Here is a 23,436-nt window from a genome sequence, read left to right as displayed (position 1 = left end):
CGGATTGGCTCTACTGATGAAGTAATAATGGTCAGGCTAGTAAATGTTCTCTAGTAGGACTTTAAAGAAAATGAATGTAATGAAATACGTTAAGTTTAGGGGTCGCTATATTGAATAAACTCAACGGATATTGTTTTTGTCGTTTCAGTGACAACCTATCAACGAAGAGCGAGTTACTAGGGAGGCCTCTGAACTGCACACATAGTCAAAAGATTCCCCATACTGGAACCCCGATTGGTTGCAGCTCAGAAAGTACTATTCATTATATATATAAAAAAATCGTATTTGGAAAAGCAGAGAATGCGAAATAAGAATTAAATAAGAATAATAATAATTAATCATTAACATATTAAATTCGAAATGGTCTAGTTTACGTTTCCAATCGCAGTGATAGACGCTTACCAGGCGGCACCGCTTAAAAGATAAATTAAAGTAAATTTAATGTAGCTCCTCTACAGCATTCACACAAAAAATCCTATTAGGCGGTCGAATGCCCCGAAACATTAAACAAAAACAGGCCGATATCCATATAAACGCGAGCGGCCGCTACCAATAATTACCGTTTATTATAAAGGGTGAAATAAACTCGCATACCAAACAAATGTATTCGGCTCGCTGTACGAGGTAGTCGGTAGTGCGTGTCACAGGTCGGGCTAAGCTCATCAATCTTGACTCCATTTAATTTTGGAATAGAATACATGCAAGCGAAGACGGACCGTAAAGGTCTAAGTCGAAACAAAACTGGCGTGCACAATGAGCCGGTGAACGCGCAAATGAAAAACGGAGCGACGCCATTGTCGATACACAAAAGAAAGGCAATCATTCGACATGAATAAATATCTTTGAATAATGGAGCGCTCCCTATAATGAAATGTTTTATGTATAGGAATTATCGTGTACAAATCGCTTTATACGTCACTACGGTCGTGTATCCGCCTAAATGTTTTGTACTTCTTCCGCAATTCTCTAACATTACGCTTTGATTTATTACACATCGGTATGGAGTTATCTTTGCGGCGATTATTAAATGAATTAGAAAGTATTATAATTTAAATTCATTACCTTATGTTTATAATATCACAATACTTATATAATACTGTTTGTTAAAACATACTGTAATGTATTTTTGATTCTTATAATCCAGACATTTTATAAAATTATATCTATAAAGATATCCAAAAGATTAATATGAAATGTATGTATATAATCATTTATGACAATTTATCGTTTCGTTTATTTCTTTAAGTAATGTGGTTATGGTATAATTAATTGATTGAACACTTTCGAGATGAGATGATCGCCTCCGGTCTATTATATAACGAAAATAGATTTATTGTTATTGTACAAAAACAAAAATTATATATTTAAAAAAAATCGTCTGAGTTTCTGTCGCTGGTTCCTCTCAGGTCCGAGGTATTTGTTTCGGAACCGGTGTTAGATTTGACTATCAAAAAACAAGTGTAACACTTCTGTATTGAATAAATATTTTTGACTTTGAATTTGGTATACCAAGTTTATAAGGCTAAAAGGAATAAAGTCACAAAAGGTTTAAATAAAATAAAACAACATAATAAATACAATATTGAATCATTCAAATTAAATAAAAACAAAACAATTATCAAATACAAATCAGGTGAGTCAGGTGATGTGTCTTAAATACGAGTGTCATCTACTGACTATTTTTTCTACCAGCAAACAACATTTATAAGTTTTATGTTGCTCTTTTACAAAATAAAAATACACTGAAATAATGGAATTGTGTACAGCAATTGACACACATACACACATGACACATTTTTGATCTCATTGTATCGACGCTGTACATAGAGGCGATAAAAAAGAACGCTTTTTTAAAATATCAATGTAGATAGCAATTATCACAAAACTTCACAAGTTTCCTTCTGTTTAAAAAAAAAGTACATTTATCTAAAATATATCTTCTGAAATTATAATATTGTAAATAATGCATTATTTTTTTCATAATAATTGTTATAACATTAACTTAGCGGTAGATATTTTCCACTTAGTTTCCGAAACTAATAGCATTAATTACAAAGACGGAGTGGCCACAGCGGAACGAAGCGGAGTATCGTAGGGACGGCCCTCGCGGTCCTCGATAAATCAATTTAATTTAATTCAATTTAAGCTCAGTTCCTCCCGCAGACGTCACGCAAGCTACGCAATATTAGGTACCTTTTAATAGATGAAGATTGCTGATCGTTGTTGGTCCACGGGGAAATGCATGGAATGCTTTTATTATGTACGAAATTTTAATACCTCTGATTCTGTTCCTTTTTTCACATCTTTTGTTTATAAAAACAATCCAAGATAACCGACATCGTTGTCGATTTTTAGACTAAATAGGTAATAAAAATATATTTATATTTAATTACCTTTCATGATAATAATTGATAAAAAATACCTTTACCAATTTAATAAAACTTTTCGACCATCGTTCTTTTTAGTGCACAATTCGAACGGGAATTAACAAGGTAGTACCTACACAAGTAGCCAGGTAAAAAGTTCTGTTCCATTGTTAAAATATTTTTACCAATTAAATGATTAAGAGTAATAATCGTAAAAATAACGGATACTATGGTTAAAGAAAATAAACTAAAAAAATAAATCAAATTTAAAACGTAATATTGATGGATTATTTTTTTGTCTACACTTATTTTCAATCGTTTGGTTATTTTTTATCGGATCGGAGTTCACGTAAACATTGAATCATTACTACACTAATAGGAAAATCGTCCGTTTCTAATCGATATCGATATATACTAATCCTATTCAAATTCCAATATTCTTTTAAGCTCCCATACGCAATGTTTTCAACACTTATCAAACGAATTAAAAAAAACTAACAGCTAATTCAATTTCTTTCCATTAAAACGAATTTGTTCTACTATCTGTATTTAGGTATTCTTTGCCATGTAATATATTGAAGGATTATAAGCCTTATTGTATATGGTTTAAGAACAACAATCCCATGAAGAAAAGCAAATAAAAGTCAATGTACTTCAATATCGTTTATACTATTTATATAAAGCTACAGGTGTATGTCTGTCTATATGTTTTTCAATGTGCAAGTATTCTGGAAAGCAATCTCAAAAGTCAACGTAAGTAAAACTAGTTCAACAAATTACAGAGAGAAGAATAATTAAAATGTATACAGGAAGTTAGCGTCGAAATAGCGAATCAAAGCGTCGGTTTACAGCATTTCACGATCGGGTCGAATGTCGAAATTGACTCTTCAAGAATAAATTTTCTGTGTAAGGTGAATGCTACCGCGTACTAAGCGTACCACGAGTCGCGACCACACAGCGAGCAGTGGTCACGTTTCCAATGAAATCGGTGCCGCGATGACACCCTTGAAATGTTTTTAATAGCGTGATTTATAGAGCAAATTAAACATTTGACTTGCCGTGAATTCGATGCTGAGTGGATCAGTCACGCACGGACACTGAGCCGACCGGTACCAGTTCAGTACTATCGAGTCCACTCTGTAACACGACATTTACAAAACATTTATTATTGAAATGTACTTTAAAAGATACATTAATTTCAAACTGACAAAACCATCAATTTCATTACGAATGTTTGGATGAAATAAAGTTTTTCTTGCATCAATTTTTTAGAAAGAAGACTTACGTTGCTTACATTTCTGTTATTTGTTAATACATTTTCTGTTAACGACCAATTTCTGAAACGCAGATCAAAGTCAGATTTACTAATTTGCCTAAACGCGAAGTCCATTGATTGCCAATGGCCATTCAGATTAAATTCTTACTAGTTAACCTGACCTCAGAGTTTTAGACACTGGAAGTATATTCTTGCAGTTAACTTTCGCCTCTACTAATGAGTACCATTTGGAGCTTTTGTAGTAAGAGTCATCTACGGTAACAAATATGTTTTTCATTCCCTACAGTTTCTTCGGCAAAACATTCTACAATTACAGTTTTAATATATTATATCTATGTATCTGTAGCTTAACGTACATAATTGAAACATTGAATTCATTTTCAATTTATTTTTATTCTATGTACCTATACAATATAAAAATCCACATATGTTTAATAAATATATACTTAATTCAAGTAGTGAATCATAATAAACAAAATTTATTTAAACTGCCTGTTTCGAATGAGGATAAATCCCAAAAATCCTATTTTTATTTTAATTAAGAATTAATAATAGCAAATAATGATGTATGTAGATACACAATACTGCCTACAGTTACTAATGTAGGTTGAGATGGAAGAGCGAAGCCTCCTGACAAGTGTTATATACATACATTTATAACCTACTTACTATACTTATAAATTTCGATCGTAAACTATAATAATCTTATTCAATATAACTATATACGAATTCAAGTGTACGTAAGTACAAGTAACTGATCGCTCTTATTTTATATAATATTTTAAAAATGAACATAACTTGTCTTTATATTATATATCAACTTGATGTTCTCGCTTGTACCGATAGATCAACAGTCGTAGCTGATAATACGCGCTACCGTGTTCGAAGTTTTTGTCGCGATGATATCGCGCGTGTCCGTGAGAACGGTTTTCAAGACATCTTCGAAATACGTCAGTAGAGATCGTGTTTCACGTGGTTCTATACACAAGCAAAATATCATTGAGAGATATTGGTTTTTTATCCCATTCGACTGTTCAGTAAAAATATATTAAGACAAAGACATAAAAGTGTACGTCTTAAAAAAAAACAAATTTAAAAAACATTTTAATCCAAGTTCAATCCGTGTATATTATATGTATTAGTTACCTAATAATAAAAAATGTTTTGTATAGTTTTAATGAAGCGAAGTAAAATTATTTTATTTCAAATCAATTCGGTATTTACCTCGCTCCTATTCTTTTTTATTGCTTTTTAGTTTTTTTTTTATTAATAATATTAGTAATAGCTTACATTAAACCTACATTTATATTTATTTTTTTATACTATACGAAGCTAAATTTTTGCTGAAATTATTATTATTTGAAATAACTAAGCATTTTAAAACTTACAATATTTTAAAGCACAGATTCAGTTACATATATTCAAATACCGTAGTCTGATAGAAATCAATTTTTGTTCAAACCATTATTGATTGCAATCTCGCAAGCTTATAAAAAAATTTAGTTATTAAAATAAATGCTTAAGTATATAGTTATAGATACATTGTTAAAGTTACAATACATACATACATTGTTTATTGAAATAATCGATTCTGGTATATTCGCCGCAACAGAGTAAATAAAAAACACAATACAATAAATAAAAAATAACGTATTTCGTACAGTTAGTTCTGTGAAAGTTGGTAATTTAACGGAAAATATTTTTTATTTAGACAAAATTCAACAGACCGTGAAATTTGCATTAACCTGTTTTTATTTTTGTCCTAATCGGAAAATAAAAAAATACAATGTTTCATATAATTCTTCAAACTATTAGTGCTAATTTATTTTAAATATCTAGCAAAATTAAACAGATTTTTTACGATGAAAACATCAATTGTAAAAGACATTTGACACAATTGCAATACTTTGTGCCACAATAATTGCGGTTAGTAAAACTTTTAACATCCTTCTAAGCGCAATTGACAGCGATTCTTCGAATCTATCTACAGGTTTCTTCGAATCTATATACAGGTTGTTTAGCTATAGAAAATCACAAATAGTTTCATTTATTTTTTCTAGATTTACAAAGGTAATTTATGAAAAACTGTTTGTAAAAAATACCTTATTTGAGCTTTAACCAATTTCGGGTTTGTGCGAAATAAACATCAGACGCAGACCAGGAGATATGTACCTCTTCACGTAGATACTTTACAGGGAAATTACCTAACTTTGAACTGCTTATCAGAATTTCTTGTTAGAAACAATAGGTAGGTATATATTTATTGATCTGGGCACTGAGCCCAAGGAAATGAATTAAATAAACTCTATTTAATGTTGAAAAAAAAAAGAATGGATTACTTATCTATATGAAACGATATTACGTTAGACTGGAATAAATGGAAAAACTATCTACTATTGCGCCGACAAAGCTTATTTGAGATAATTTTCCATATACTTACATTTTTTTCTTTATATTTACTAAGTTCAATTTAATTATATTCCAATTAAAAACGTTTTGATTGAGAGGTCAATGTAACTAGAGTTCCCTTCTTCAAACTAGAGATTGAATTAAACTTCTCTTAACTACAGACACAAGAGACATCTTAATCCCCAAGTTTGGCGGCGCATTGACAATCTATGGTATAGTTCATAATTCTTATTGTGTAATGTGTATGGGGGGTTTCCATTTAGCTGGCGGAATATTTGCCAGACTGACTAGCTTTTTGAAAAAACCGCGGTTGTATCTTAAAATTAAACAGAAATCTCCATTTTGATAGAAATGATGACAGATATTCAAGTAGGTAAGTTAAGTAAAGACGAAATAAAGGCATAAAAACTTAACGATTCTGGCTTTCAAATATTTCAATTTAAACGTACTTTATAGGTATGTAATTGTGATATTCAAATTTTTAAATTTTACACTTAAAGGTGAGGTATGCACATGGATTGATATTATTTTATCGTACAACCACAGATAAAATGAAATACAATAAGGTGGTTCTATCAGACATAACACACGCTGAGGGTTAGAATTTTGAAATGAAAAGCATAGAGCAATAAAAATTATAAATGAGGGTTTAATACTTTGTAGAATTTCATATTAATTTACTAAATATTTAAAGTACATTTCAATGATTGTATGCTTGACAGAGGTAAATAGAACAAATAATTACATTATTTATATAATTTAGTTTTACTAATAAAGTATATTTATTACTAAAGTGTATTTCTTATATAGGTAGCTGTAAAGTTTCTTATTACCGAAAACCACAACTAAGTACAGACATAAAATATTTAAAAATTAAAAAATAAATGTTTACATAATATTTGATTCAAGATTCCTTTACAACTTATTTATTCAAAGTTCGTTAAATATCGTTTAAGTTAAACCAAGTCAGCATTTAAAAATATATAACAAGTTTTTTTGTAAATTACATAAAATTAATAATCGCTTATAAAAGCTTACGACTGTCGCCAGTTCTCAACAAATGTAGATAATTGTTGATATCCGAGTTAATTTTTCATCAAAGGTGCTTAACTTACACCCGGGGGTAAAACGTTCTTAATTCAACCATGTATTCATTACTTAAAAACTTTAACCGTGACACATTAATAATAAAAAAAATCGCCCCTGAACAGGAATCGAGCCGTCACGGTAAAGAAACATGTTATCATCCCTTAAAAGAAAAATGTTATGTAACTTATTATAGATTAAATCTTGTATACGTTCTACATGGAATAAATAATAAACAAAATAAATGGAAATTATAATTAAAGACGATTTTATCGATAATCAGAATATAGGTACCTACATAATTTATTCTTATCTACTTAATTTAAAATTATGAATATCTATTTATGGGTAGAAAGAAAACAATTTAAATATAAAAATAATCAATATTTCAACTGATTTGTAGTGATAACGACCTTTAATTAAAATATAATACTTGTAATGATAACTTGGCTTTTCATAAAACTACATCGAAATCTTAAGTGCATACCCGAGTTATTACAAAATCATTTTAATTCATTTATTAATAAGATATGTAATTATATAACTTAAATGTTTCTTAAAAGTAGTTAGGGAATAATGTAATAATTTATATTCACTTTTTTAAAAGGCTTTAAAATCAGTATATCCTGTGTGTACCTACCTACCTAATGTTTTTGATCCAAAAATTTGGTAAGAAAATAAATCCAGTGTCACGCGATTTAGGTACAAGGATAATAAATATTTTGATATGTGCATAAATAGGTATAATTATTAGGTTTGCAACGAATTGTATATTCGGCAGTATACCGAATACCGAATATTCGGCGAGCCTCCTGACCGAATAGCCGAATGTTAGGCAAAAGTATTCGGCCTGATTTTAGGGCCAAAACTTGTACAGACATAGATTTTTTTTTAAGTTTTCTAAATATATATTTTTTATTTAGAAGATGATTATGTACCAATGACTACTTAAATGATTATAAGAGAAATAAAATCATTAAAAGGTATATACGTAATGAATCGATTTTTTTTTTCATTTTACCAATTATCTCCCTATAACAAAATAAATTACTTCATTATTCGGTATTCGGCCGAATAATATGTAGATATTCGGTAATCGGCCGAATATAAAAAAACCGGCCGAATAGTAACCGAATATTCGTTGCAAGTCTAATAAATATTAAAATACGTTTTTTTTAAAAAAAATCTACTACATTATTGTAATAAAAATGCCTATTATTATTAATATTTATTACATTTATATACTTACTTAATATAACAATAACACACATAATTAATATACATTCTTTTTTATTTCACAGCGTGTTTATTTTACAATTTTATCTACCGGTATTTTTCAATATTGTACGTCACTTAAATTGTTTTTATCGTTGTAGCAATTGAGTGTAAAATATTTTTTGCCAATCTTGAAACGGAATATTAAAAGAAGTTTGCAAAGGCGAATGATAACATTGAGGATGCCAAACCATAGCAGCCATAGCCAATAAATCTGGTGGGTAAACTGGCACATTTAAACTTTGAACGCTATTAACATCACTGTTTTCTGTATTAACATCACTGCTAAGTATACTGTCTATCGTAAATGATTTTAGCGGCTTACTTTTAACACACTTCGGGGAGTCGTCAAGTATTTGCGTTTCTACTTGAGTCGATGGCATTCGATTTTGACTCGCAAGAAACATGCGGTTAAAATTTGCCAAAGCTGCCAATTCAGATTTCAAATTATCTTTCTCTCCTTTGTGTAGCTTAAAACGTTTTCGGCGACGCAATAAAGAGCCATTTTCGAACATATCGAAGGCCTGCGGATGCATTGTCCAATAGGCTCCTTTGCCTGGTCGGTCTGGATTTCGAGGCACTTTCACAAAACAATCGTTGAACGACAGATTGTGCCGCAAGGAGTTCTGCCAGCGCTGCGTATTACACCGGTAATAGGGGAAACGATCGGTGATGAACCGGTAGATCTCTGACAACGGTAACATTCGCTCCGGCGAACTCCAAATTGCCATTGCAGTGAGAGATATATACGAATAGGGTGGTTTCTGATCGCCGTAGGAATCGCGCGACGGCCGTGGCATGTTGGCCAGTGCGAGAAACGCGCACGGCGCCGGCAGGCGTGGCACCGGCGGGAGGGGCTTGCGGAGTCCCCGCCCCGTTCACAACCTACGCTTGTTGCCGCAAATAATATGATAACGAGGATGCCAGTTCACGAGTAAACCGCATCTCCCTGCTCTGGTACATATCATTACAAACATGATTGACTACACACTTACCTCCTGTTGGTTTAAGGTTTAAGTGCACATTTTGTACTATAAATAGATATAATAACAAACTTACTCTATAAATATAATACTGTAATAATATTTTTAACAAAAAAAGTAAGCTTTTTATACTTTTTAACCAAACAATTAATACAATTCGTCTATTCATATCATCATCACATTATTAAATCAGTGACGTTATTGAAATTCACATTTGACCAGCGCCATCTAGTATTGAGTAGTATAGTTTAATACACTTCATAAGATAAAGACATACCACTGGGTCCGTAGGACCCTGACCCACCGGGTCAAAAGTGCATGACACGTTACGACTACCGTTGAGGACATGCCCGGGCAAGGAGGCAAGCCTCAAGGCCCAGCTTGGCATTAGCCAAGCAGGAAGACCCTCACTGTCTAAAGCAAAATAAGTAAAAACTCCATATTTAGCAATCATATAGCTCTCTCTGTATAATAAATTCTAGTAAACCGAAAGTACTGTATAACGACGTCGTTATGCTGAAATTTTTATTATAATGTAATTTAGTTTCTTTGATGAGCTATAATTTTTTTTTCGAATTTCAAATTATTTTCACTTTATATTGCTTTTGTTTATACGCGCGTGTCATGTTTTGTGTTAGAGCTAAGTAAAATTTGAGAAAAAAAACTACAATAAATTTAAAAATAAAATGTTTATTTACAATAAATACATTTAGTACATGATCTCACATGATTAACAAATGTATATAAAGATTTTTAGGTTATAAAAATTTGGAATACACAGGTTATCTAAAAATTGTGCACAAGTTATCTAAAATATTCTGAAAATTACAATTTTGATGTAAGCTCAGGGACTGCCTTGAACAGATCTGCTACTAAGCCCAAGTCCGACACCTGGAATAGAGAGAGAAAAATCACATACTTTTCATCACTTATCTTACATAATATGTTATTTTTAAATACTCAAAAATTATATGCTTTCATTTTTTTTTTTTATGTAATAGGTAGGCTCACCGGCAAATGGGCCACCTGATGTTAAGTTAACCTACCCAGACGGGCTTGCATAAAGCCCTACCACTAAGTAATTTATGTAATTTAATTTTCATAATTGTTTGTCGATTATTGTCTTCACATAAGCATATTATCAGTTTTAACTATGCAAATTATATTATGTTGGCAGCATTTTAGTAGGTGGAATTCAAAAATTCTTCTAGCATCAATGATCATTTAAATCATTTGTTTTTTATTTCTTTTACTAAGATTATATATAGCGTAAGCCGATTTTTGTCGCAGTGATTAAGGGACTATAGCTGCACATAAAAAATCGGTTAAGGTCTCATTTCGAAGAACTCTAACCATAGATGTGCAGATTGTTACAATTTAACAAGTAATTAATTTTAGAGAGCAGAAAATAGTTACTGGCCACTTAGTGAATGTTGCTACGGCTGTATATAAAAAAAAAGGAAAACGTAAACAAAATTAAAGTAAATTGTTATCAACCTCCAATTCTAACTGATCTAATGACTTTTAACTTTTATGACTGATAACTTTTAGCACCAAATGGAGATGTTTGATTTGCATTTTAAAACAAAACGAAACTTGTGTTCCAAAAATTCCTAAAACATCTTTTGCATAAATGCAATGTTTCGCAGTCGACCCACTAGTATTCAATAAATATCCTAAGTAATAATTCTATTATTATAAATGTTATGTTTTGTATTGTGGTATGATATAATAAATATCAATCGTAAAATTTCATAGGTTATTAAACAATAAATTGTAACCTGGAAGATAGGGGCCTCCGGGTCTTTGTTGATTGCGACAATGGTCTTGGAGTCCTTCATATCAGCAAGATGTTGAATAGCACCACTGATTCCCACAGCAATGTAAAGATTCTGCAATTGTTAATATAAAAGTTAGTTTATTTCATTCATCGAATGTATTTATGATTTTTTAGGAAAGATTTGACTATATCATAAAATATATGTATATTATTATTTAACTGAAGTTTGGTTACTCCCCCCACTAATACAAAATCTGCTAGTTTACTCTAATGTAAGTTCATATGGGATTTTTGAATTCTTCTTTGCTTCAATCACTTGATAGCCATAAAAATCTTGGAAAATATACTTACAGGAGCCACTATCTTGCCAGTTTGTCCAATCTGCAAGTCATTGGGTACAAAACCAGCATCAACAGCTGCACGAGATGCTCCCACAGCAGCGTTCAACTTGTCAGCAAGATCATACAACAACTTGAAGTTATCTCCAGACTTCAGACCACGACCTGGAAAAAAAGTAAACTTATCAATACATACACTAAAAGAAACTATTGGGGTGAAAAAGTTCCTGTGTGGTGAGAGACCATACACCTCCCTAAATAGTGATGTTCTAACAGCGTTTAAGGTAACATTTATGTTTTTTTATATTAGAATTAGTCAAATTTTTTACCTCTAATCAAAGTAATAAAGATTAATAGAACCTCATGAATTTAAATACATAAAATTATTCATAAGCCATCATGTATTTATTAGTATATATCTTACTACCTATTGAACTTTGCATTGAACTTTGCATTGCATTGCAAGCATTGAGTAACTTACCACCAGAAACAATATTTTTAGCACTAGTCAATTCAGGGCGGTCAGACTTGGTAAGCTCTTGTGATATCCATTCAACCAAATCTGTTTTGTAGTTCCCTTCTGGAGCCTTGTCTACTGCAGCTGATCCTCCTTCTAGTGGTTCAGCAGTAAAAGCAGTGCCTCTTACAGTGATAACTTTAATGGCATCCTTTGCCTCTAAAGTGAGAACTGCATTACCTGTTGGTACCATTAACAATGTTAAGTCCTGGGCAGTGTAATATAAACAAAAAAATATATATTTAAAAAAAATATATTGTATTAAAAAAATATTAAAAACAGACATAAAAAATAATACTAATACTTTGAAATGTTACAATTTTCTTGAACACATGTAATCATTTTGTTCATATCTAAAACCAATTCCTTTAAATATTTAATGTAAATATTCTTAATTATCATAATTTAAATATGTTCATTTTTTAACAGTGATAAAGAAGATGTAAATATCTTATTCTAAACAACTGATAAGATAACTTGTCTAAGATGACCTTTGAATGAATAAGCATTGTATTTAATTATTATAAAGAGTTTGATGTTAACAAATATGTATTAGTAGAATAATTTTATAGCGACATTAATTTTTAACAAGAAATTTATGAAAGTTGGTAGTTTGTTTATTTTACCATTTAGTATATACAAATTAAATCACCTGCATAGATGGTTCTGATAAATGTATTAGCATCCTTTACTCCAATTATATCAGTAATAGGTGACACATCAAGTTTGGCTGCTACCCGCGGCAGTAATGCTTTGCCAAATGCAGTAGCAGGTGCCAAGATATGTGTAAAGTTGAACTGTTTCTGAGTTGCTAATATAAGAGGTGTAAGAGATTCTGGGGTGAAGCCCTTGAATGCATCACTTTCCGCAACTAGAATTTTAGATACTCCATTTGCTTTGGCAATTGCCTCTGCAGCCTTGAAATAAATTGGAATTGCGATTAGGATATTAATACAATAGAATAAACAATTATATTGCTGCTAAATATGCAAAATACTTACTGGACCACATTTTGTACCAGCTACTAACACAGAAACTTCACCTCCAATTTTTTTTGCAGCATTTAAAGTATTTTGTGTTACAGGTGTTAAGACTTCATTGTTGTGTTCAGCTATAATCAAGGTACTCTGTAACCGACGAAGCTGCAAAGAAAACTTTGTACATTAGGAATTATATTAAAAAATTAAAAAATGTTGAAACAATACATAAAATATTTATCCAGTAACAAACCTGTGATGACAAAAACAAATGCCTGGTGCACGGAGAAAACATTTTTATTTTAACTCTAGTATAGATTATTTAACTTATAAACTATTTACAAAAAGGTTAAAAAAATATCTAATGCCAAAGTCCAAGTCCACAACCCAACTTAGTGTTACAAGCTTTTAAAATGTTTGACTCTTGAAGAATTAAACGCTAATAAAACTTAATTTTAAATTTATAAGAAGTTAACGATTAAGGGTAAGAATAAAAAATCGTAACATTATTTTTTATTTTTGAAATAGATTCTCAATATCATTTATTTATATTCGAAACGTAATGTTTTGAAAAAATACCCAATAATGCGTTATAGCTCTAAATTAATATGAAAGACAATAATTTTTTGATGTTATCTTTGACTTAATAAAAAATATGATCCAAAAGTAAAAAATAAAAGATCCAAAAATAAAACAAACAAAAACTTAGTGTTATCCCAAAGATCAAAAACACTTTCGGCAGTAATCGTACAAAAGAACTTTTTATAACTAATAGTTATCAGTACAAAACATTTTTCATTTGTCACTTAAGATTTTCGTTGTAACTGAGTATTGAGTAATTAGTAATGAATGTTGAATGACTGAGTTCTATGTTATCACTGTCAAAAGTCAGACGTCAGTTGAAAGTTAAAACTTAAAATCACTTTTTATTTGAAGTTGAGCTGGAGTTTTGTAAATTTTTTATCTTGCCATTTAATTCGAGATCGTGTGTTATTTTTATAAAGGGTCAAATTTAGCTTTGTTTACAATTATTAATTCATTTAGAAAATGGCATCTTTACCTATCGTTTCTATTACACGTCGTGAAACTTTCAGTTCTTGCCACAGGTTGCATAGGTAGGTAAATAATAAAATAAAACTTATTCCTACATTTGGGTGACAAATACAGTAATTAATTAGAACAAAAAAATAATAATTAATATACACATATTGCTCTTCCCATTCAAATACCGATAAATACCATGATTATTAGGGTTATCAGTTTTTATTATTTTATCTGAGTTCATAGTTAAGTTGCGTTACTAATTTTTAGTATCTTATTTAATATACAAGATATTTAATTATCTTTTTCTAATTACTATTTGAAAAAAAAACTATATTCCAAGTTAAAAATGAAATAATTGAAAAATAAATATAATTTCTTCTTAATTCTTACTTGATGTAACTATTGATGCATAAAATTAAATGAAAACAAGGTAATATGAATTTAAACCATTATTTTTTTTTTACAGTCCATTTTTAAGCGATGAAGAAAACAAAAAGTTGTTTGGTAAATGCAATAATCCTAATGGACATGGACACAATTATGTTGGTAAGATAACATTTTACTTGTGATTAAAAAAAAGGTATTCACATTTGTTAGAGACTTAAGTTAATTGATCCAAATATGCTTGGCCCAAATGTTAAAATATTCTTTACAAAAACACAAATTCAGTGAACACCTAATCAAATATCATCCTTTATATAATTATCCTAAAAAATCTTTACATGTTACAAATTTATAGCCATGCTAGCAGTCTGTTTTTTCTTGGCTTCTACTAAGACAAATACTTGGGTCAAAGATAAAATAAAGTTAATCGACCTTTTGTGTTTTCATCTCAACTTATTGAAGATCATTTAAAATGAATTAGACTTAACTTTTTCAGCCTTAACAGTCCTTATGGTCTTTACATGAGTTTATTTCTATAGAATATAGAAATCCCAGTATATCTTACATTATTTTTCTAGTTCTGGTGACTGTAAAAGGACCAGTAGACCCTCAAACTGGTATGGTGATGAATGTCCATGATCTGAAACAGTACATGCACCAGGCAATAATGGACCCACTAGACCATAAAAATTTGGACCAGGATGTACCATACTTTAAAACCGTGGTATGATTCTTAGTTTTTACATTGTTTATAATTATATATTAATTATTTATGCAACTTTAAGAGATAAGATTAATTGATACATAGTAACAAAGAGCTTCCAGGAACTACTGAAATTTCTTGAATATATCTCACATACAAAATAGTTTTGTTGACATTTAACTAATGTGAACTGGTTTCACAATAGGCTATTTGACAATGCGAAAAATAAAGTGTCAATTATTGTAATCAGTAGATATTATGAGTTAAAAAATGATTATTTAGTACCGAAAGTTGAAAATAATAATTATTTTAACCAAAAATCCATAAATAAAAATGCATTTTTTTAAACGTTTGTCATGTCACACAAAACGCTCCTGATTGGTCGGGCTTATGAGGACGTAACTTGCTCGTTAACCTCGTTTGCCTACTGTATGTGGATTATATGTGCCACAGATTACAATACAGGCAAGTGACGTCACCGACCCCATTGCAGCGCCATATTATCAAAGTAGCGTTTTCGCACGCTATTTAAATATGGAATTTTTAATTTGATATTTTTTAGCAAATATGTACTAGAATTAAAAAAAAAACAACTTTTACTGGGTTCCTTAACCTCTACTAATTAATATAAAATGGATTTTAAAAACCAGTCAAATAGCCTATTCCTATTGAATAAATAAAGAACCTATATATTTTCATAGGTAAGCACAACAGAAAACTTAGCAATATTTATTTGGGATCAGTTGCAAAAAATTATGGACAAGCCGCAATTATTACATGAAGTTAAAATATTAGAAACTGAAAAGAATCATGTAGTTTACCGTGGCGGATCTACATACCGAAAGAAGAAATTTGACTCGTCCAGTTTACACCCAAATCATCACGATGTCTCATCTGACTCTGACTGATTCATAACAAACACTATGATTTAAATTGAATTTATTCTTATGATCTGATATTTTTACATTATTGTAATTTTTTATTTCAATGTTGGACAACATTCCGCTTATAATAATTTTTTAAACTAAGATTAAGTGGAACGCTTCTCATGACGACTATAAATTAGAAACTATTAATAAAAAATGTTAGTAAAATTAGTGTACAATAAAAAAAATATTTTATTATTTATGTATTTTATTTTATTATCATATAATCCTAAAAGTAAAATTTTAATCTGTCATGTGAAATACCTACACATATAGTGGGTTCTAATAAATCCTATAATTAATCTAGAATTACAAAACACTTCTTTAGATCTATACCAGTCTCAATTATAAATATATTGTATATTGTACTCTATATTAAAAAAAAAATGGTAATGGCAACATATTTTTTGAACTATTTTAACAAGAACTGGATCATTTTCAACCCATATTGTTTACATCAAACCAGCAAATTGTATATATTTTAATTAGTTACCAAAAAATAGCAGCATTTGTATATCCTTTTTCCTATTTCCATTGCAATAGGCTTTATGTGCAAATTATATATTGGTACACATATATCTAAATGTATAACACATCAAATATTACAATTTTAAATTATTATTATAAATACTACGCTGACTAAATCAAGGTATCATATAACATTTTGTAATAAACTATTTCTAATACATATTTTAGGATACCGTTAAATTTGTTTTAAATACACGGTTTTTTAAGCAAATTGTACCTTTCTAAACAATCTAGAACATTTTCAGCAGACATAAAACCTAATGTTCTAGGTTTTATATCTTGTCTAGATTCATAATGTCGTAGGGATGGTCTCTGTTTTAGCTAATCCAAAGACATCGACAGCACAATTATATCAAATTACGAGATAGAAATATTTGTGATATTTATTAAAAAAATAATACATTAAAAATCATCAATGATTTCTATTTGTTTATGTGACAAACACTACTTTAATAAGTTTAAAAAAAGGCCTGAGTGTGAATTGTGTTTAAAAAAAGGTAACATTTACCTAAATACATATATTAAAAAAAATGAAATTTTATTTTAGATTACAGAAGACTATTAAACGTTCATAATATTCTCTAAAACTATCATCAATAAGACCATATTCTGTGCATACGTTACGGTACGACTTAACATATAATACATCGATATTTCAGCTCCAATAATTTACATCTTACCGCATATACTTATATAGATAATAAATTGTCGAGCTATTGCAAGTGTAGGTGCAGGTAGCTGCTGTCATGAAAATAAAATGAATAAGTATAAATTTAAAAATAATAATAATTAATTTTATCATTGCACTTGAGTAGCCTAATAATCACAGATTGGCACACGTTTTAGGATCACACAAAACAAAGTTATCTAACTCTACTTAGGAAGAAAAAGGCCTTACAAACGTGTCTTATCACTCACAGACATATTCAATACATCTGACAAATTAAACAAAAAAATTAAATTCAACGTAACATGTCGAGCTGCTGTTAGATTGACGTGCGATTATAATACGATTTGATTGCATTACTTGCATTTCAATACTAATTCATTGACAGATAGAACCATTTAAATGGCTAAATGTGTATCTTTCTTGCACGGATGTTTTATAGTTATATACGGAACGCCAAGTTCGAAATTGTTACTGGGCCAATACTTCAATTGAGGTTTCTGTTCGGGTCGCTCCTCAGACACGTTGAAGTATGCGAAGAGAACGAGAGCAGTGTAACTAGCTATGAATATAAGAATATGCCACACACCGTGCATGTATGGGAAATCTATGGACAGCCATGTATCGCAGAACATACGGTCTATTATCCAAGAGAATATTGCTAAGAAACACACCGCCACACATCGCAAGCCCAAACGATAAACGCGTGCACACTTTACTCTGAAAGGAAGAATATTACGCACTTTAATAATGATATGTATATTTTGTACATTGTTGTAATTTTGTGTATATTTAGTAAATATTAGTTACCTGTTTAATTCTTTACACAAGAACCCGATTGCTGGTAAAGCAAGCGTCATGAGAGCAAATGCATTCGCTTTCGGGTGCATCACTAGAAGTCCCGTCGACACCACAGAAATCACACTCGAATAGAATGCTAACACCCTCCTGGAAACGAAAAGTTTATTATTTTATTGCTTACAATAATACGAAACTAAGGTAGGTACAATAATGTTGCAAAAAATATTTTTTTCTGTATCTTTTATTCGGATAGGAACGAGTAACAAATGGTGTAAATTAATTGACGTAGAAAAAATAGCCAAGGTTGTAAGGAACAACTTACATTTGACGCAATTATTTGATAAGTGTTTTTGTCAGGCGAATAAAGATTTACGTCATCCAAGTACATGAAATAAGGCGTACAAAGTGTTATTACTGTAAAGTGTGAATCCTGTATTGGTTTTATACCATAATTATAGATATAAGAACTAAAGTATAAATGATGAAACAGAAGATGGCTCAGTGGTTAGAACACAATAATCTTAACCCATGATTGCGGGTTCATATGCTTAATTTGAGTTTATAATTCATTTCATGCTCGGTGATGAAGGAAAACCTTGTTAGGAAATGCAAATTTCCTTCTCAATAGGGAGAGAAGGCCTTAGGTTTAAGATCGAATAGCTCGACCCTGTTGCTATCAACCACTAGGCGGCGACTAGTCACTCACTTGCTATTGATGTAAACGAATAATAACTAATTATTAATTTAATAAAATATTTATTTACTTTTTAATTTTAAGATGCTTGATGTAGATATCCATAGAAATTAACTTGCAAATTATACTTCGTGCCCCAGTAATTATGGTACAATAGTCATAAATAGAAAATGAGTCGATGGTCCTCCAATGACAGAGATTTCAGACGTAATTTAAATTTGCTAACGTTAAACACGAATATTGCATTAATGTGACCATAAAATATTTACGATTGTGCCTTATCAAAAATAATGTTCAATTTCATTCAACTGTGTTCCAAGTTAGGTTACGATTTCTCTGACTTTTCGTCTTTGATTTTCGATTTCACGAATGAGTCTTATAATAGGAATTTTAGGTTATTTTATCAAGGTCTACAGATCACCCTTGGCTCTAATGTTTGGTCGACAGTGCAAATACATTGACGTATGGTGCGGTGCGCAATTGTTACTTTCTATGCGAAGATATCAAATTTCGGAGAGATCTGTGTGTTAGTCAGAGTAAATAGATAAAGAAGCTTACAAATCTTCTCTTCTGCTCTTATATTTGTTTTATAACCTTGTACAAGGTTTTGAGCTAGTTACCTTATACCAAATAAAAGATTCAATATTTGTAACGGTAGCGGCAGTTTTATGTAAGCACATTGAATACATACAACGCAATCGCTAGTAATTCTACTATAAAATCACTATTTTTAGCTTGGTTTATGATATTTATTAATTTCGGTTTTAAAACTTAATATCAGGGGAAAAAAATGCCATGTCACATGTACATTTATTCTGGAAAATTCCCATAATAATTTATTTATTATGGAAAAAAGATAAAAAAATTGACGCGATATCATTTGGTCGCGAGCTTGATTAATCTATGATATTCATTATGGATTTGTAGTTAGTATAGTTTATTTTGGAAGTAAAAATTAAAATGGATATAAGTAGTTAAGATTAATAGTGTTGTATTATAAATAAAGACATATTAATCATAAAATCTAATATATCTAGCCAAATCATAAATTAGCAAATATCATGAAATACGAAAATCTAAATTTTTGTTTATCATTTTTCCTACTTTCATTGGAATAGGCACCTATTCGTAATTTTTTTCAACTAGTTTTCGCGTAATTTTTTTTTTACACAATTAATATACTTTATATTGTATACTTAGTATGATAATAAATACAGAGGCACATTTATTCTCAATGCAAAATGCATTTCGCCAATAATTTAAATTCGAGGGGCACACCTAAGTAATTATATCTATATACCTCTTAATGCGAATATTTTTGCGATTGAACTACCATATATTATTATTAATTAATTATGTATTATTATTTCTATTCTAATATAATATGAAGACAAACATGTTAGCTACGTCAATTATTTTAGATATGTTTCGCCAATTGACCAGTTAGTTATTGTTATCATATAAATATTGGTCACAACTCTTTATCGTATAAGGGGACTATTCCACGGTATGTGTGGAAAGCGTTATAAATTAGTAGAATCGGGCCCCAGTTTAATGCATGTCGTACAGATTACGAAGGACAGAATTAAAAACAAATAGACTATTTTCAAAACAGGAACGTTCAAAAACAAATCCTTCTTATTACATCTACGTTCGTATACTAATTTTACTAAAAAATGTTAAATACGCTCATTTGTAATGAAATATAATATTTTTCATAGACTTTCATGTTTGTTATTTTAGTTTCTTTATGTACCAAATTTATCTTATCATAGTTGATAATATTGTACATGACTAACCTACTTATACTCTATTCCAACCGTAACAGGAAAAAATCAAAGTAAACAACATTTGACAGCAAATTGACGCGATATCATTGGTTGAGAGCTTGATTAATCTATGATATTAACTATTGAATTGCGAAAAAATGGCGTTTTGAACGTCGACGAAACTGTTATAGGAATTTTGGGAGTAAAATTTAAGTGGAAATAAGTGGTTAAGTGAAATAGTCTTGTATTATAAATAAAGATATATTAATCATAAACTCTTAGTAGCGCATAATATAGCTGAGTTATTAGCAAATCGCATGAAATACGTTAATCTAAGATTTGTTTATCTTTTTTCCTACTTACATTGGAATAGGCTTTAGGTAGGTATAGTCAAATTTAACAACCAAGACGATTTTCTACATTTTATATAAATGGTTATATTGCTTATTATAAAGCTATTATACATATTATATTGATATATTCTTATATTTAAAAATGTAATTCCAATACACTCCAATACACAGCAAAAATCTCATAATATTGAGACTGAAGCTTGTTCACAATACAATGCGTGCTACACAATTTGGCACAATTACAAGAACGGTAATATTTAGTATATCATTGCTAACTATGTATGAATTTTACCTCAGTTTGAAGTAATTATGGAATCGAAATGAGTGGTTTAATTAAATAATCTGCATAATTTTAAACGTTGCATGATGATTGATAATTTTGTACCAGATTTAATAAATTTAGCCGAAACAAACTCATTAATTTATACCAATATTAAAGGATTTTTGCGTCAAAGTAAAAGTATAAAGTATACAATAAGTTTTAATATTCAAAACATAAGTAAATTGACATCACGTACGTTACGTTACGTATAAAATGTTTATAAATATCAATATTAAGAAACTTTGTTTTAATCTGTTAAGATAATCAGATGTCGACAATCAACTCTTCGTGAAGCTGTTTCCACTTCTTGATCGAGCCGCAGTTGAAAATAATTTAGACTAAGAATCTTATTTCTAAGTACGTGAAAAATGTATTATAGAGAACATATTCGTTAGAGTTAGATTTAGTTTTCCCCTATATCAGATAGTTTTATTATATACAATTTAAATATATTTTTTTGTATGTAAATTTAAGGCTGCATTCAAATTATGTATCAGCCATAAGTAAGCTCGTTGTAGATACATTTTTTTTTTAGTTCTAAGCGATTTCTCCTTTAGTTTTTATAACCTTCTTACTCTTTTGGAAGATTTTCTTTTAATTTATATCGGAACCACAAATATAAATTGCTCAGTCATAAAATTTAACCCGGTTAACAATCGGCGAAAATATCTTAAAAATTACACACAAATAAACAGGTCCGAAGTTGTTAGCATTTGTGCTACCTTTTTTGAAATCGTCTAAAATGACTTTCGTAAGTCAATTAATTGCCTGTAGCTTATTCATATATCATATTAGGAAAACAATTTAAGCGATAATTCATTACACTAATAGATACTGTTGGCCTTTCGAAAATGAGAATCGTGCATTTTGTAGCCATATTACCCAAAATTACAAAAGACGAAAAATGTTTGTTGCGTCACCTAATACGACCCACTATCGAGTCTGATGCGATGCGATAGTTTATAAAAATATGTAAAAGTAATTAATTTTTGCAATAATATTACGATAGACTCTAATTATATTTAATATATTATAAATAGATAAAAATAAAAAATATGTGTTTAATATCAATTTAAAATTGACTCAATATTTATAGAAGCTTGTAATAGCTTTGTATTAAATATTTGTTTGTTCTGTATCCATAGCAATATTATAAATATTTATGTATAGTTGTATAATCCTCATATCATAAGGCGGTTAAGCTATAGGCTTAGATGACTAGGTGTACTTAGGTGTAGTAAGGTCAGGGCTATTTTTGTTCAATAAAAACTTTGTAACTAAAAAGGGCTCAAAATATAATTTTTTTTACTTGCAAATTAAATTATCAGTTATTGATTTGTCTTCAATTATTAACTTATAAGAACAGTATAGTAGTAAAAATATCTTACCTGTTTCCTCCTAAGAATTTAGGGAAATATCTTTTAGGTAAAAACATTGCAAAGGCAGCCATGAATACCCATAAAATAGCAAGCTCATCAAGTAATTGGCCTAAAAAAATAGTTTTAATGCATAAAAGGGTTTTACAGAAAACAGGGACATATTCATGCAGTAATATGTATCATACATACCCACTAAACTCAGTGTTGCATGGAAATAAGCTGAACTCAGTCCTACGACCATTAAAAGAACCCACAGAACATTTATGGCTGGGTTAAAGAATTTGGCATATTCTTGGAATAAATGTATGAGTACTGGTGGGAATAAGAAAAACAATACATTGCTAATCTGAAAAAAAAATTAACAATAGATAATTACTAAGCAATATAATTAAATATCATTGTCTGTGAAAAACTATATAATAAATTTTTAGTTTCCTCACAAATTCCATGATTTTTAATCAGATTTAAGTATGTAAGTATTTGAGAATTTATAAATAAAAATATTATAGGTACTTACGGTGTTGACAAATTCGGCTATAACTGGTGATATAGAATAATTCGATTCACACCAGTCCACTGGGGAACTGCCACGTTCTAAATGTGACCACATTTTTTTTTATTGTTTGTAAACAAAGGCTTTTTATGATAATTATTACTAAGGCATAATAATTTCAAGGAGCAGATTTATTTTATAATTTGCTGTTTGTTATCCCGTTTGATTCAAGGTTAATTTTATAATTCACGTGAAATATATGTCACTGCAGTAGGATGTTCAATCATCAATGTTAATTCTTCTCCGTCCAGTGTTGTGTTATTTTGACGTTTGATGTTTGTATTTGTTAAAATTTGACATATTACA

At 29.9% G+C, this 23,436-nt stretch overlaps 5 protein-coding genes across 5 annotated transcripts in view; 1 reads left to right on the top strand and 4 right to left on the bottom strand.

Moving 5' to 3' along the window:
- The window catches only part of LOC113401991 (protein rolling stone-like), a 234,273-nt gene that overhangs the window by 185,239 nt on the left and 25,598 nt on the right, over nucleotides 1-23,436 (bottom strand). The gene's annotated exons all lie outside the window — the stretch shown is intronic.
- Nucleotides 8,462-9,212, bottom strand: LOC113401967 (fork head domain-containing protein FD4-like). The gene has a single exon (XM_026642058.2). It carries the CDS (start codon nucleotides 9,210-9,212, stop codon nucleotides 8,502-8,504), a length of 711 nt encoding a protein of 236 aa, XP_026497843.2. The 3' UTR covers nucleotides 8,462-8,501.
- LOC113401963 (electron transfer flavoprotein subunit alpha, mitochondrial) lies at nucleotides 10,070-13,421 on the bottom strand. The gene is made up of 7 exons (XM_026642052.2): nucleotides 13,261-13,421; nucleotides 13,032-13,172; nucleotides 12,683-12,947; nucleotides 11,995-12,210; nucleotides 11,527-11,678; nucleotides 11,177-11,287; nucleotides 10,070-10,286 (listed from the first exon to the last, which is right to left on the bottom strand). Exons 1-7 carry the CDS (start codon nucleotides 13,300-13,302, stop codon nucleotides 10,221-10,223), a joined length of 993 nt encoding a protein of 330 aa, XP_026497837.2. The 5' UTR covers nucleotides 13,303-13,421; the 3' UTR covers nucleotides 10,070-10,220.
- On the top strand, nucleotides 13,871-16,262 carry LOC113401969 (6-pyruvoyl tetrahydrobiopterin synthase). Its single transcript, XM_026642060.2, has 4 exons — nucleotides 13,871-14,122; nucleotides 14,518-14,597; nucleotides 15,014-15,159; nucleotides 15,840-16,262. Exons 1-4 carry the CDS (start codon nucleotides 14,055-14,057, stop codon nucleotides 16,044-16,046), a joined length of 501 nt encoding a protein of 166 aa, XP_026497845.1. The 5' UTR covers nucleotides 13,871-14,054; the 3' UTR covers nucleotides 16,047-16,262.
- LOC113401965 (alkaline ceramidase) lies at nucleotides 17,162-23,331 on the bottom strand. Its single transcript, XM_026642055.2, has 5 exons — nucleotides 23,095-23,331; nucleotides 22,767-22,923; nucleotides 22,587-22,686; nucleotides 18,070-18,207; nucleotides 17,162-17,979 (listed from the first exon to the last, which is right to left on the bottom strand). Exons 1-5 carry the CDS (start codon nucleotides 23,185-23,187, stop codon nucleotides 17,658-17,660), a joined length of 810 nt encoding a protein of 269 aa, XP_026497840.1. The 5' UTR covers nucleotides 23,188-23,331; the 3' UTR covers nucleotides 17,162-17,657.

This window comes from Vanessa tameamea, chromosome 2, assembly GCF_037043105.1.
Source record: "Vanessa tameamea isolate UH-Manoa-2023 chromosome 2, ilVanTame1 primary haplotype, whole genome shotgun sequence".
NCBI classification, from domain to species: domain Eukaryota; kingdom Metazoa; phylum Arthropoda; class Insecta; order Lepidoptera; family Nymphalidae; genus Vanessa; species Vanessa tameamea.
This window is presented reverse-complemented; position numbering and strand designations above follow the sequence as displayed.

Coding starts and splice junctions, on each gene's coding strand:
- LOC113401967 (XM_026642058.2), bottom strand. CDS start 9,212: ATGCCACGGCCGTCGCGCGATTCCTACGGCGATCAGAAACCACCCTAT.
- LOC113401963 (XM_026642052.2), bottom strand. CDS start 13,302: ATGTTTTCTCCGTGCACCAGGCATTTGTTTTTGTCATCACAG. Junction 12,211..12,682: donor TATCAGAACCATCTATGCAG/GTGATTTAATTT, acceptor TGGTACCAACAG/GTAATGCAGTTCTCACTTTA. Junction 11,288..11,526: donor CTGGCAAGATAGTGGCTCCT/GTAAGTATATTT, acceptor TAACAATTGCAG/AATCTTTACATTGCTGTGGG.
- LOC113401969 (XM_026642060.2), top strand. CDS start 14,055: ATGGCATCTTTACCTATCGTTTCTATTACACGTCGTGAAACTTTCAGT. Junction 14,598..15,013: donor ACATGGACACAATTATGTTG/GTAAGATAACAT, acceptor TTATTTTTCTAG/TTCTGGTGACTGTAAAAGGA. Junction 15,160..15,839: donor TACCATACTTTAAAACCGTG/GTATGATTCTTA, acceptor ATATTTTCATAG/GTAAGCACAACAGAAAACTT.
- LOC113401965 (XM_026642055.2), bottom strand. CDS start 23,187: ATGTGGTCACATTTAGAACGTGGCAGTTCCCCAGTGGACTGGTGTGAA. Junction 18,208..22,586: donor AAATTCTTAGGAGGAAACAG/GTAAGATATTTT, acceptor TTTCGTTTCCAG/GAGGGTGTTAGCATTCTATT. Junction 17,980..18,069: donor TTGTGTAAAGAATTAAACAG/GTAACTAATATT, acceptor TCTTCCTTTCAG/AGTAAAGTGTGCACGCGTTT.